The sequence below is a fragment of the Bacillus rossius genome, chromosome 1 (genome assembly GCF_032445375.1).
Source record: "Bacillus rossius redtenbacheri isolate Brsri chromosome 1, Brsri_v3, whole genome shotgun sequence".
Lineage (NCBI taxonomy): Eukaryota > Metazoa > Arthropoda > Insecta > Phasmatodea > Bacillidae > Bacillus > Bacillus rossius.
The window spans coordinates 103762869-103778185 of NC_086330.1; the positions used below are offsets into that span (position 1 = coordinate 103762869).

General features: G+C 33.6%; 1 protein-coding gene across 4 annotated transcripts in view; it reads left to right on the forward strand.

Annotated features, from left to right (window-relative positions):
- Positions 1-15317, forward strand: part of LOC134541210 (protein virilizer) — a 142652-nt gene that overhangs the window by 115987 nt on the left and 11348 nt on the right. For 3 of the 4 annotated variants that reach the window (XM_063384461.1, XM_063384478.1, XM_063384488.1), the window contains 2 exons: positions 7759-7946; positions 14787-14934. In XM_063384461.1, coding sequence (XP_063240531.1) covers positions 7759-7946; positions 14787-14934 — 336 coding nt within the window. The remainder of the gene's footprint in view (positions 1-7758; positions 7947-14786; positions 14935-15317) is intronic. The other variant, XM_063384469.1, reaches the window with a different exon arrangement.

Here is a 15317-nt window from a genome sequence, read left to right on the forward strand (position 1 = left end):
GAAGAATTAGCAGGGGATGGGAGAGGTAAGCGTCGCGTCACGTCACGTATGACGTCAAGCCGCCGGGCGGGTAAGATAACATGACAGCTGAGACGGCTTTTCGTGCGATAGTGGAGGCGCCGAGCTCGTCTAGACACTGCCTCGTGGCCAGTCTAGAGGGGTGGTATCTATTTTTAGATGTCTTTTGTATGCCTGGTTTCTTACAGTACAGCTCTCGCCAAGATAAACGTGAACACATAGAGCCCAACAAAGTGTAACAGACTTGTTTTTCAGCCGATTTTACTCAAATTTTCGACTTTCTCTGCTCAAATTTTTCATGTTTTCTCAAAAAACTGTCGTATAAACGGAATGGACGCATCAGAGGGGGCTCGCATCGGCGGGATTCTACTGTAATGGTACTTTTCGGGGATATATTCGCAGTGTAATATAGAAATGTTGTGGTTTTCGCGAATGTACTTACTTTTCGCGTTTTCATGCAAAATTCGCGCGAATTTTCGCAAAATTCGCGATCGCGAAAAATTCCAGGCCCTACTTATTATTTAATCAATTTTAAACCATAAATACTTACTAATTTATTTTTATTGTTCTGAATGTATCTGTTTAGACCAATTTATTACAAATTATTAGGGATGGGATTTTCGAATCTTGGATTCGTAGGATCCGAGGTGGGTTTTTAAGAGTTTTAGGTAGTAATTGAAAATTGTAGTGCTGGGCGAAGTTCGAAAATTTATAACCGAACCGAACCCTTACGTTTGGTTCGGTTCGGTTCGAAACCTCTTAAAATATATTCGAAAAACCGAACGTTCGTTTAAAAAAAATAATTACGTTTTTCTATTTTTCTAACCCCCATTTGAGACCATTCACAAAACAGCACAACAAAATTCCATTACTTGTAATATTCCGACTTTTATCGCATAATCGTCGCCTCAACAGTTTCAAGCGCAGACAAAATAAAAATAAAAATTATTAATCGTCGCATAACTAGCATAGCATTTTTTCATATAAGCGCGCTTTGTTTTTTGTTTTCTTCAGACAATTTTGTACGCATTTCTCGTACTACGTAATATAAACTATCGTACAAATGCCAAAGGTATTGTACATTATACCTTTAACTATAGTGCGTATACGAGAAGTGTTGTAAAATCACCAAAGATTGCGTACCCCGTACGTTAAACTAAAGCTCATGTACTATAACTCTCGTATTTCTGCAAAACTAACGTGATCAAGTTAACACAAGACAAATGCGGTAGGAAATGATTACGTAAATTACGTATTTTAAATTACTCGGATGTATTTATTTTCTTTGGCCTTTTTGGTTATAACAGTCAGGTACTGAAAATATTAATTTAATCTTGTGTATTAAAAATACTGGTCCAATAAATTTTACAGTACGGTACTAAGTTGACTAGCGTAGTCGCGGCAGCCATCACCATTTCACGTGTTTTCTTTTTTACGACGTAAATTTCTATAACCACACTTCTTACGTTACGTTTACAATATTATTGTTCTTGCGGTGATTTGCGATGAGCAGTCTAACGTCGTTTAAGTTTTCCAAATGGAGAAAAGATAATGACGACCCAGATGACCCAGAACCACCCCAAAAAATGTCTAAAGTTTCTTCTGACGAGCAGCATTCTTCCAAGAAAACAGCAACTGCAGTCAGCGGGTTTTGTAATGTAGATAGGTAACTTAATTCACATTCGACTTTGAATGTTCATCTTTATAATATTATATTTTTTTAAATAAAGGTTAGTGTACACTGAAAAAGGAAGATAGTCTTTTTGAAATTTAGATGGAACTTCTTCATGAATTAAAAGTATATATATATATATATATATAAAGAAATTAAATGCAAAATGATTTTCTCTAACCTGATTTCTTTCCTTCATTATTTATTGCATAAACTTTACTTATAATATGTTTTGCAATGTTTTAAAAAAGCTAAGCTATATAATGTTTTAATTTTACATATGGCTGGAGAACCTTTCTTTCTCACCATTCAGTTAAAGACCAAAATGCTGGTGGTCGGTTCATTTTAATTTAAAACAATTATTTCTGTATGAGGTTCGGTTCGAAATTTTTTTTGCTATGTTTCGATTCAGTTCGGTTCGAAACCAGAGAACTGACGTTCGTCCAGCTCTAGAAAATTTTATACCTAAACTGTATTATAAAGGTAACGTAAATAGCACAAACATAAGATAAACTACGCTGCATTTTGTCAATTAGCATAACTACTCGATCATTTCCAACCTTCAATAATATAACAATGCAGAAAAAAATGTAAATTTTTTTTAATGGTGTCAGTTATACAAACATATTTTATTGAAAACATAGGAAGGATTAATTTAACAGAGAATTAGACAGATGCAAACTTACATGTGTGGTTTTTGAGGTTATTTGTCTCTATTTTATATTAGGTGTATACACGATGCACTTATTTTATAATTTTATAAATACACATGTGATTTTTTTTTTAATATGTAGGCCTGCGTAATTTTTTTTAAATAAATGTGTGATTTTTTTTTTAATAACATGTGAAGTTTAGTGTGGGACTGGGATTCGAGATTCGATGACAAACACTGAGGATTCGAACATGGATTCGGATTTGACCAAAATGTGGATTCGTCCCATCCCTACAAATTATTTTATCGTAAAAATGGAGGATATAAATTTTACCACTTTTGGTGGAGTAAATATTACAAAACAGCTTTTATAAAAATAAAAACAACACAAAAACCCTGTTCTAAAAACATAATTTGGACTTCAAATAAAAACATAATATCTTATCTCTAATTATAACTTGTCTACTTTTATTTTATGAGCCTAGCCTAATTTTTTTTCTTAGAGTGCTATATTGATAGGGACCCCGAAAAATTTTGAAGCACTAAATTCACGAAAAAGTACAAAATTCAGCTGTTTTAAGTTTTCCTCAAAATTTAAGCATTTTTGTGGAAACCCGAAGTTGGGGCTGTTTCCATGAGTTGAGCGACACAAGTTCTGAATACGTCACAAGGTAACACAGGAAACAAAAATCAATAACAAATTTTTTGATACCTTGAACATAGTTTTTTTTTTTTTTCTACTACAGCACTAGTTGTTATTATTTATCAGCACCTCAAACATGATACATTATTTTTCGTCCATGCTCTTTATGTTGTGTGTACAACACAAAGATAAATGATCACGTGTACTGATATTTAATCTGTAATTCTGAAGTAGATCCTATTTGGCATATAAAAAAATTAAGCAACATTGTTGTTGTTGTTGTTGTTGTTGTATTCTGACATGTTTTTAAAACTTTTTGTGAAAGGACGCCATAATACTTTAAATAGTTTACCATTTTAATGAGTGGTTAAGTTTGGTTAGCTATATTCAGAATCCTTAAAACAAAGTGTGGATAGACGGGTTAGGTTAGTATGTACTTTAAGTATAAAAATGCCTTCTTAGAGAATAATTGGGAAAAAAAAGTAAGAAAGTAAAGAAAAATTATAGGAATTTTCAAATTTTTGATTTATTTCTGGAAAAAGTCAATTTGTTTAAAATTACCAAAAATTCTTAAATTTCCATTCATAGCATATACACAAAAAAATTTTAAAGGAATAAAAGGCAAAGTGAACATTTGGCACAGAATTTTATAAATTTCTTACACTGATTTTTTGCGCTGCTTTTATATTTTAGTACAGACTTTTTGCATCACTTTTTCCTTATTTTAACACTATTTTTTGTTAACATTATTTACCAATTTATGAAGTCCCTAATATTGTATTTGTTTGTTAATTCTAACTGTTACATCGTCAATAGGTTTGGTATCTTGATTATTTTTTGGCTTTTTCTTAGAGTTAATCTGAAAGTATGTTTGGTCGATGAAATTCCAAGCTAGTTTAATAGTGTACACTGTGTCAATTAAAAACACAAAAAGTAGTGTGTATAAATTAAAATACAGTGGTTTTGAATCATGAAGCACAGTAGTGGGTGTTTTAAAATAATTGTTTAACGTAATTTTGGCTGAATGGGATTTCACCTCCTTTCAACACATTACCCTAATCTGTAAAAAAAAAAAAAAAAAAAATGCAATGCAAGTATTTATTTTTAAATTTTAAAGTGCAAAAGTTAAAAAAAAAGTGTTCCATGTTGCTAATGTAAATAATGTAGTGTGTCCATATTCTGGAAAGTTAGGGAAAAGTCAAGGAAGTTGAAATTGGTCAGAGAAGGTACTTTAAAACCTGGAAAAATCATGGAAATTCCGTAGTGATTGTTATTGAGGTGAAACACTCTCTCTCTCTCTCTCTCTCTCTCTCTCTCTCTCTCTCTCTCCCCTCTCTCCCCCCTCTCCCCCCCCCCCCCCCTTCTTTTTCCCAATAGTGTTTTTAGTGCATAGTCATACACAATGTAAAATGGCATGTGCAAGGTTCTGTTTGAACTATGTAGTACACCTGTAGGGGTGGTGTAGGCTTGGTGTAGGCTAGATTGTCTTTATTTCAGTAAAAAAAATTGCAAAATAGCTCTATTATTTTTTTTAATTTAGCAGAATTTGTAATTTTGGAAATAGAAAGTGCACATCCTTAAGTACTCAGGCCCTCTCACGATGTTGTTACAGTAAAACCCTCTTAAGAAAATATTGGAAAACCAAACAAAATGTGCTTCATAAGCAGGAAAACTTATTAAAAGGGTAATTAAAAAAAGTTTAGATTTTCATGTGTTAAAATATTATTATAATCAAAAAATCAACGCCAATAAATTGACAGTTTGTTCGCAGTTTATTTTTTGTGAAAAAATTCAGTGATGGTTTTTTGTTTTTAGTTTTTTTCACACAAATTGGAGGTGAACTTTTGTCGCTCCCACAAGTTCCTCATGACTGACTCAGGAACATCAGGTGTTTCTCCTAAAAATAGATTAAAATTGTCCAAGAACTGCATGGCTTCCCGACATGTTGGAAAGGGCTTGCATTCATCTGCTGCAGATTCATCCTCTTCTTCTTCTTCTTCTTCTTCTTCTTCTTCTTCTTGTTCATCGACTGACTGGACTTCAGCACAAAGTTCGTTCAGATCTTGCTCGCCGCAGGGTGGTAAAACATCATCTGCTGTGACAAATTCATTGAAACTGGTGGTGATGGCAAGTTTGTCCGGAAGTCTTGATCATGTGTCATCATTCATTTCATCATCACCACCTACATCCTGCTCACATAATGTTGATTCAGTTGTGAACCCAGCCTTCTTAAAACAATTGGCAATTGTTTCTGTGGTCACTTAGTGCCATGCCATGGCCAGCATTGAGGTGGCATCCAGTAGAGACAGCTTGTACCTTTGCTTGCTGGTTTCAAGTCTTTGTAGCAACCTCAAAACAAGAATCCTTCAGAATTTCTGTTTTAAGACCTTTATGATGCCTTGGTCCATTGGTTGCAATACAGCTATAGTGTTTGCAGGAACAAACTCAACTTGCACATTTTTCAAATGTTCCACATCCTTTGGATGAGCAGAGCAATGGTCAATGAACAGAAGAATATTCCTGTTTTTCACTGCCATTCGCCTGTCAAGGTAAATCAAAAACTCACGAAATATCTCACCAGTCATCCATGCAGTCTTGTTATTGCGGTAAGTGCATGGAAGGGTCTTAACATTTCTAAAACATCTGGGTTGTTTTGCTTTGCCCACAACAAGAAGTGGCAACTTTTCAGTACTATCCATGTTTGCGCCAACAAGAACAGTAATTCGCTCCTTATTTACCTTAGCAGCACTGCAATTCTCTCCTTTGAAAGTGTAGGTACGGTCAGGGAGCATATTATAGAATAAGCCACATTCATCTACATTTAAGATATCCTGTGGTTTATATTTCGACAGTAACCCTGGAAGAATTGTGCTCTTCCAGGCTTCAACTTCCTCCATGTTGACATTCTTGGATTCCCCACTTACTTTTTTGTAGACAAGCCCACAGCGTTTCTTGAACTTGTCTATCCAGCCATTGGACGGAGTGAACTCTACATTTAGTTTCAGTGCAATTTCTTCAGCCTTCTTTCTTCATATTGGGCCATCATCAGGAATGTTAAGGGCATGTTTTTGTTGAAACCATGCCATTAGTGCACTCTCAACTTTTTCATATTTCGCAGTTTTGATTTTTTTTCTGACTACCTGCTCAGTGGCACATTGCTGAAGAATGGTCGTTATACTGTAAAAATTTGTATTTAGTGTTGCTACTGGAATACCAATTTGAGCCGCAATTTGAGTGCGTTGAACATTGGGGTTACTTTCGATTTTGTGTATTATGTCAAATTTTTGCTCCAAAGAAAGGGGCTTTCGTTTGATTTTCGGCTTTGACATGGACGGGTCTGACATGATTTGTAACAGTGCCACAAAAATCTTAAGTATTACGCAAAAACACGTGAAAATTTGCAAAACATAGTTATGCCAAACAATCGAAATAGATCTGAAATAACCATAAAACTTATTTTTCCCTCAAATTAATTGCAAAAGATAATTCTGTGTAAAAACAGACACCGCTTCGAAAAATAACCTCACTTTTTTTCCCTCTCCAAAATAACTGTTTTCGACTGTTTTGATGTTACAATTAGTTGCAAACAATTTAAGTCTTTTATACATCTATATATGTATTTTACATGCTAGAAATTAAATTTTGGTAATTTGGAAACTATAATTTATGGTTTCAACTTTTTTTTTAATAGTTTTTAACATAGTAAAAAGTTTTATGAAGCCGTTAGAACGGCAGCATTTTGAACGGAAGTTAAGTTGTTACCACAACCAAAATGGCAGAGGCTAATGTTTGTAACGAAATTTCAACACCTACATCTTAATATGTACAGGCTAACGTACGATCCAACCGGGTTCCTTGCCGAAATTTTTAGAGAAATAGAGGTATTTACTCATTTAAAGTCCGTAACATTGGTGTGAAATTAGTTAGGTACGTACTAAGCCCACGAATAACAAAACAAACTATGTTTACAGTGGTTCGCCAAATGTAATAAGTATTTGATTTGGTTTTTACTGAAATGTAAAATACATAATAAATTCTAACTTATTTTTAAATTTGTATGTGTGTAGTGGTATAACAAAATTTAAACGCTGACTGTCTTATTTTGCTACGTTAAAAACCGTTTGAGAAATAAATGATGGCGCTTATGTGCACTACATGCAATGATAATAGTGCAACTTAACCTTGGTGACGGTAAAGTTGCATTCAGGCAAGTGTTGGGGAAAGATTTGTTCTAGAAAAATTGAAGCATTGTGTGTTCTTTAGTGCTTATTAAGCCGGAAAATCAAAAATCCTAAAAACGTATTAAAAGAGCTATGTTAAGGTAAAGTGTATGGGAAAATTTTGGTTCTTTATCATCCTGATGTTTTAGGTGGGAAAACGTGGTAAGCAGTGACGTCTTATACAGGTTTTACTGTATTTTCGTTTCCTTATCATTACTGTTAGGTAATTAAGGGGTGTTCCTGTAAATCTATTGATTTAGCTCATTTGCATTTGTTTTTGCTCAGAATATATATGTTCTAAACTTTATTTTCAAGTTGTAAAATGTCATACAAGTATTAATAATTTATATTATTTGCATATTTAACACAATTAGATAACACTTAAAAATTATGGGAATAAAAGTTGTGACTATACGTGAAATTGTAGAGATCTATTGTGATGATTATGCAATAAACTAGTTAAATGATGGTAACAAAGAAATCTAAATGAGCAACATGGTGAGTGAGACGTGTAAAACCTGCATGTAACTGGGCGTGGTGGTGTGTGCAACAGTGGCCCCCATGAGAGGTAGAGGGTTTGGCCGCTCCCAGCCGCAGCGGGGTGACCTGTTTCGCTCGCGGCCTCCCAACACCTCCCGTCCGCCGTCACTGCACGTCGACGACTTTGTAGCGCTGGAGATATCGGGTCAGCAGCCAACGGGACCGACGGGCTACAACATCATATCCATGCGAGCAGCTAAAGTAAGTTTGCACTGGTTTTTTACTTCGTTTTAATACTAAACCTATTGCTATTACTAAGGAAAATATTATTTGGTAAATTGCCATAAAACCAAAATAACATTGAAAAGCTTGTCAATACATCATATAACACCGGAATGCTAATCAATACACCATAAGCACCAAAATGCAACTACATAAAAAATATTAAATCACTCAAATAATATTGATGTGTTGGTTCTACTTTTTCCCGGCTCTTGATTCTTTTCCGGTTCTTAAAAATCGGTTCTTTGTTCTGTTCCGGTTTTTAAAAATGAGTTCTTGGTTCTATTCCGGTTCTTAAAAATCATTCTCGGATTTCTGTTTAAGGTTAACCTCCACACAGTTTTAAGTTACACCGATAAATGGTGTGTTTGTTTAGCATGACTCATCAACACCCCACTTAACCATAATTAGACCACAAACAAGCCACCTAGCCCCAAGTAGTACAGTTGTTTCTCATTTCACTATATCCAATTATATTAAAAAATCTTACTCTTACCCTACTTACAACAACATATTTTCAGAGAAGCTCATTTTAATATTGATTTAATTAATATTTAATAAAAGGAAGTAGATATTTATATCTATGAAATAATGAAAGGATCCCTTGTCCTGCAAAATCTAATCCCTCAGAATACTGGAATTATTGGCATTGCATCATTTCGTTTGGCTTGAAAATCTATGGCAGAGAAAAATTTGGTTGACCGGGGTGGAAGTGCTGAGGCTATCAGGCGTATAAGAAGGGCATATGAAGGAAAAAACATTCTATTGGAGAAGGGAGTGAGAGTGACGAAAAAACTAGGTCATCCAGCGCTGGAGGAATGAGAGAGAGTGTTAAGTAAGGGTCTTGAAGGCTCTTAGAATGAGGGCAAGTGGACAGACAAAGGAAGTTTTTGTTTTGAATGCTAAATCAGCATGTGGGGGGGTGCCTTCTAAGATACTTTGTTATCTTTTTTTCTTCCTGATTGAAGGCAACTTTTGCCATACACCAGTGATGGGAGTTCATTTTGATATACAGTGAAATTCCGTTACAACGTACTTCAGAATAACGTATCTTTCAGTTCAACGTATGATTTTAAATTCCCGCTCAATACACCAATGTAAACAATGTAAAAATATTTCACTTTAACATTAAAAATGTATCCTACCTTTCACTTTAACGACCATTCTTTTCCAGTTTCAGGAAAATTTTACATTATTGTTACTGTGTTAGCGGCGGGGTTCTTTAATATAAATGTACATTATGATCAATTTTCATCGCTTTCAAGAATCGTTAACAAATATAAAACGTAAACAAAGTCTCAACGATTCATAGAATCATAGTACAGTATAACGCGCCATTCTACATCTTCCATGGATCACACACTTTAGTCCACGAGACTATCTAAACAATCGATTGCTTTCTGGCCCCTCTTCAAGACAATTGTTTTTAGCTGCGCAGCATTTGGTTATTTGTAGAGCACGTTCTAAAAGTTTTTATTAACGCAGATACAGACGTTAAATAAAAATTATATTTTAACTTGTATCCAATGTTAATTTATGCAGGTTAAGTTTTGAACTGTTTAGTGTCACAAAATGGCTGACACGCTTTATTTGTGTTGCCATGAAGATAAGAATGTTGCCTGGCATAGCCATGCTCGCGACGCGCGCTACTAGTGTGGTGCTATCGTTATCTATGGATGCGAGGTTTGTTTACGTTTGACGTGGCGTGAGGCAAACAATATTGTTGATTGAATATTTTAATCAGGATGGATGGCCAAAAAGATAAAAAGAAATGCAAGCAGTTTACTTTGAAAGAAAAAGGTGGAAATTTTAAAAGAAGTTGACAAAGGCAGGAAAAATGCAGATGTGGCACGGTTGTTTGGTTTGCTGCCCACTACACTGTCAACAATAATAAAAGATCGCGAAAAAATTATTAAACTGTATGAACAGTCATCTTTATCTGCTGGTCACAAGAGACTTCGCCTAGGAGATGAGGGAATTCTATCCCAATAAATGTACATATCTACAAAATAGTTAAACCCATTTGTCATTTTGTGTTTGACAGATATAAATTTTGTATATGGAGGCCTAGAATTTAGGCTACTGTATTAAGTTCAGTACCTATTTTTTTTCCTTGTTTTACAAATATTTGCTTCCAAGCTAATGTAACATTTGATCCCCTATTACTTTATTTTTAAAAATTCAAAAATACTACGTTTTAAAGGTAACTTTCAGAATAAAGTACTTTCATTACTAAGTATAAAAGTTGAGGCCTTATTGATGTACTTTATAACGAGATTCTACTGTACTTTAAAAAATATCTTATTGATAATCTAACAGGTTTAATAATAAAACACAGTGACCAAGTAAAATATATATAATTTTTAAAATTCTTCTAGTTGTCTGAAACCAAGATAAACATATCATCTCTACATCCCACCACCGCTCCAGTGCTACGGTAATAATCTGCCGTCACGCATACCATAATTTTGGGTATAGCATACAATAAATTGTAATACTGAATCTCGTATTGTGACTCATATTATTTAACACAATGGACTATAAATATGGTTCAGCATACCATTATTATTGTGCATTTGCACCTATGTATTTGTTTTATGGTTAAAGAGAAAATTAAATAATTAAAATTGCATGAAATTCATGGATACTAAATACTAGGGTTTAAAATAATTTAAAAATAAGTTCATTAGTAAATCTCAGAAATCAAAATTCCTTTTAAATCATATTTAACTTTTGTTTAAAAAAAAAAAGTTACTAGTGTTTGTTGATATTTCGCAAATTCATGAGTTGTGATATTTTCAGGTCTCTAGTTAGAAGTGATTTAAAGCTAAACGTAATAGGCAATTCCTGCAGTTAATTAGTATTAGACAACTTCAAATCATGGTAGTTTATTTTTTTTATAATTTTTAAAAGTATATTGAGCCTGTGTTATTTTTCTGTAGGTGTACTTTTAATTAAAATTATCATCCTTGTCTTTTAGTGAAAAGAGGGACAAAAAAAGTCCGGGATCTGGGCACAAAGAACTCTGTTTGCCACTTCCTACAGGTGTTTTCTTTCCATCTGGGCAGGCTAACCACAATGGCAAGGTGGTGAAGGAAGGGAAGGGGAGACTGCCCTTTGTGGGTGTAGCCTGCAATTTTCAAAAATTTACCAACCATTCTCTGTCACATGGAGTTTAAAGTAAATTAAAAATATGTGTCGTATTGGTTGCCGGCTGTATATTGCAATGTTTTACTGGGAGTTTGTTATATTTGTACTGGGAAATGTTTAGCTGTTATGCTTTCCATGGTACCCGCACCGACATATTTACGGTTACGGTGTCGGTTAATTTGCTGAGAACTGGCAGAACCGAGAACCAGGACAAACCCATCACTGTTAAATAGCAATTTTAATCAAAACTTAACTCTAATTTCAAAAACTTAATGTTTTAATACATTCAATTCAAAAAAAGTATGTACCAAAATATTTCAACTAAATAGATTGAAAGTAGTGATGGGTCGATTCCGATTCCGAAATCGGTCGGTTCCACCAATTTCACTATAATCATGGGATTCAGAATACAATGTTTTTGGAATCGACCATGACCGATTCCTGCATTGTTTTTAAGTTTGCAAAATACATCTCCTACGCAACGTAAGAAAATATTAAAATGTATGCTAATATAATTTTAAAACTACATAAATTTTTTTTTTTACGGTGATTAACGTATTTATTTTCCCTACAGTACAAATGCCGTATCTATTGTCCCGCTTAAAGCAAAAGCATTTTTCGGAAATTATGTTGCAGCAGCACAGCATTTAATAATAAACTTAAAAAAATAATTAGACAAAACCATAAATGTTTAAAGAAAATAATGTAAATTTTATTTACTAAACGTTAACTATTTGATCATGGCAGCTACGTTTGACATTGTAAACAACCTAATTTTTTGTTTGTGCTACCTGCCATGGTAAACCATAGGGCCATGAACCAAGTCTTTGGTAACGTGAACGTGAAAATTAAGATGTTTCACATCTCTGCACTTTAAACATTAAAGAATTACAAATGAAATAATTTTTTTATGAGATTTTACCAAAATTCACAGTGGATTACTGCGACCATATTAAAATAAGTTTAAAAGCAACATAACAAAATTGCTGTAAATCGGCATTCTTGTGCGTGTTCAGCGATGCTCGTTTTACATTAGAAATATTTTGGAAAGGCAGTTGTCGAAACTGAATTTCCAAACATTGCTGCTGAAATGGTCGTAATTTTTTTTTTTATATATATATATATATATATATAAACATAAACAATCTTTTGAAAGTAGTTGTTAGTTGCACAGAATTGTTTCCGATAAATTTCTGAAATGAATTAAATGTTAATACGCGGTTATTTGAAGAGTTTAAATATTTTGCATAAGAAAATCTCACCATAAAATGTGAATATTTTAAGATGCTTAATAAACATGCACAGATCTTTCTTACTCAAGAACCAAAAATTTATTTTCTCTTTACGGTTGTGAAGAACTGCAAGACTGGATGGATTTATTCTTTTCACCAATTGAGATAATTAAGTTCTACTTAATATATTAAAAAGTAAGCATCTCTGACAACTTATTTTAGTGTGGTGCATATTTGTTTCTTATCGTTTCCATCGTAATGAGATAATAAAGTTTTATTTTTACATTTCCCTCTTTTTATTTTTTTTCGCCCTGGTCCCTTGAAATATGTAAAAACGAGGTTATATTGTCATTTATTTGGATAAATTGTTTAGTTGTGTTGAAAATAAAACTCTTAACCTAACTGTACAAACCCTCTTTTTTTACAATAAATAAATTGAGTTGATAATGTAAGGTATCTAAAGTTGGTTAAGTTATAACATTATTTCCAATTTACTTCATAAGACATCTTTGATTATTGGCAGTGTTTGAACACGTGTTTCGTTTAACTATATGCAAGGTTAAAAGGCCAAATTGTGTTAGAAATTCAAGGTAGCGTAACTTGAGGGTACTGAACATGCTTTTTAACATTATAAGCTGTATATATAATGTTAATTTCTGCACAGAAAATGAAATATAATGCAATTACATTTTTTAAATCATAAACAACCTTTTTTTCTGAGTATATTACTCTGTTGAACATCATCAGATAAAAATTAAGGAATCGAAATCGCATTCGAAGAATTGACCCTTTAATTTAAGAATCGAAAATGGAACCGGAATCAGTATATTTTAGGAATCGGCCCAACACTAATTGAAAGTAATTTTTTTTTTTTCAACTGTTATTTGTAACATATTTTTATATTTCCTCTGTATAAACACACAAATACTGGCAGATTTATTTTTATTGTTCTGAGTAGTTCTGTTTTAGACATGCTTGTTACAAATTAATATATTGTAAAAGTGCATATGTATCAGTCCAATAATATGCTATTTTTAAGAACTAACAGAACTCTCAAATAAAAGTAGCAGTCAAGGGGACTGTCGACAGAAGTGAAAACTTAAAACTTTGTTTTTAACTGTGCAGTATGACTTTTCTAAGTCAAATGTACGTAAGAAAATGATTTTGGTATTATAAAAGTATGATGTCAGCATGATATAATTTATCTTTACATCATTTTTAAGTCACAACAGAAGTCAGTGGTATGTCAAAATTACGTAAAAATTCATTACCTAGCTTTGACTTACCAGTGATGTCAGACCTAGGCCATGTGTTCACTGGGCTATGCACAGTATACTCAAATTAAACTTTTCACATGGTCAATTTAACTTCACTTACTGCTACTACAGCATTTCGGTGACACAAACTCACAAGATTTTACCCATCCAAAAAGAGTCCAACACGCACATGATACAGTCAAGTATATACAATGTATTATTGTATACATGTGTATACATGTACACAGGCTGCTGTGTGTCGCCAGTCTGGCGCAACATGTCACTAGCATGTCGGTGATGCGGACTTAAAATTTTTCCCCTGCTAAAAATCACTCAATGCTGCTAAAGAAGTTTTCACTTCAAAAACAATAAAATGGAAATATTCTTTTTTGAAAAAGGAAATTGCCTGAAAATAGAACCATAAAATCTTGTATCTACCTATAACATTTGCGAATGAACATAGTAATTTCTACTTCCTGATAACAATGTTTAAAAAGTCTACACAAAATTAGGTTGATTTTATATTTTTAAGGGTTTTTGTGTTACATGGTTATGCACAGGGCCGTAAGGAACCTCCAAGATTTCAGTGGGTTCAAACCCACTGTGCCAAACGAGCATAACACATAAGCATCATGGCTACTGAGGACCCTTGGTTGTGATAAAATAGTTGTAACAGATCTCAAAAGTCACAAAAAAGTAAGGAAACTGAAGGACTGGTCATGAAAAGCCATGAAAACTTTCCTACATTGAAGTTGTGAAACTTCAGTTTCCAGCTCACATTGTGCTTTTTGATGCCTTAACTTCATTTTATGGTTGTGCATTAAATATAAATTGTTGGAGACTGTTTGATTAAATATTGTGAAAAATAAATATTCTGAATAAGTTTTGTCTTCCTGACGTAAAAAGTTAAACGTTCCTGCAAATTGCAGAAAATTTATATTTATATTTGTTCATGTTTGATTTTGATTATACACAATTAAAAATCACCCTTTGATATAAAAAATTTATTGAAAAAAATTTTATTAATAGGTCCTGAAAATGTGCAGAAATTGGTTCGCCTGGTATTTGTAGGCACATATATAACAGAGATTATTGATAATAACTGCTCTTTTTTTCCCTCCTTTATTCTCTGGCCTTAATTTAAGTTTTTCTGATCTCAGCTGTATTTTTAATATGACTAGGATAATTTTTTCTTTCAGGACATTATATCTACCAGAACACGGGGGCGAGGCAGAGCATTTCCCACCGATCGGGGTCGCTTTTTTGGTTCCTCTGCTGCATACAGCCGCCATGAAAATGGGAGAGGCGAATGGACTGAAGATTCACAAGGTAATGTTTGCAGATATGGTCCAGAACTTGTGTGAAGTATTTAACATGTTTCCACGTTGCATTCATACCTACCTAAGGCAGTTACTATATATAAACTAGGGATGGGTCGGTACCGGTTCTCAGTTCTCGGTTCCTACGGTTCTCAGCATATTAACCGGCACCGAGAACCGCAGCTAAAATGTCGGTGCCGGTACCGGTACCGGCAGTATAGCAAAACCCTTTACGAAAATAGTCCTTCACTACAACTTAACTGCAGCATGAAATGGCTCAACTCACGTTCAATTCACATATGAATTATTCTTTTGGACTTATGTGGAATAATATTCATCTCTAACTATAAAATAAATTACACGTGAAAATATTTAATGTTATCGTCACATATG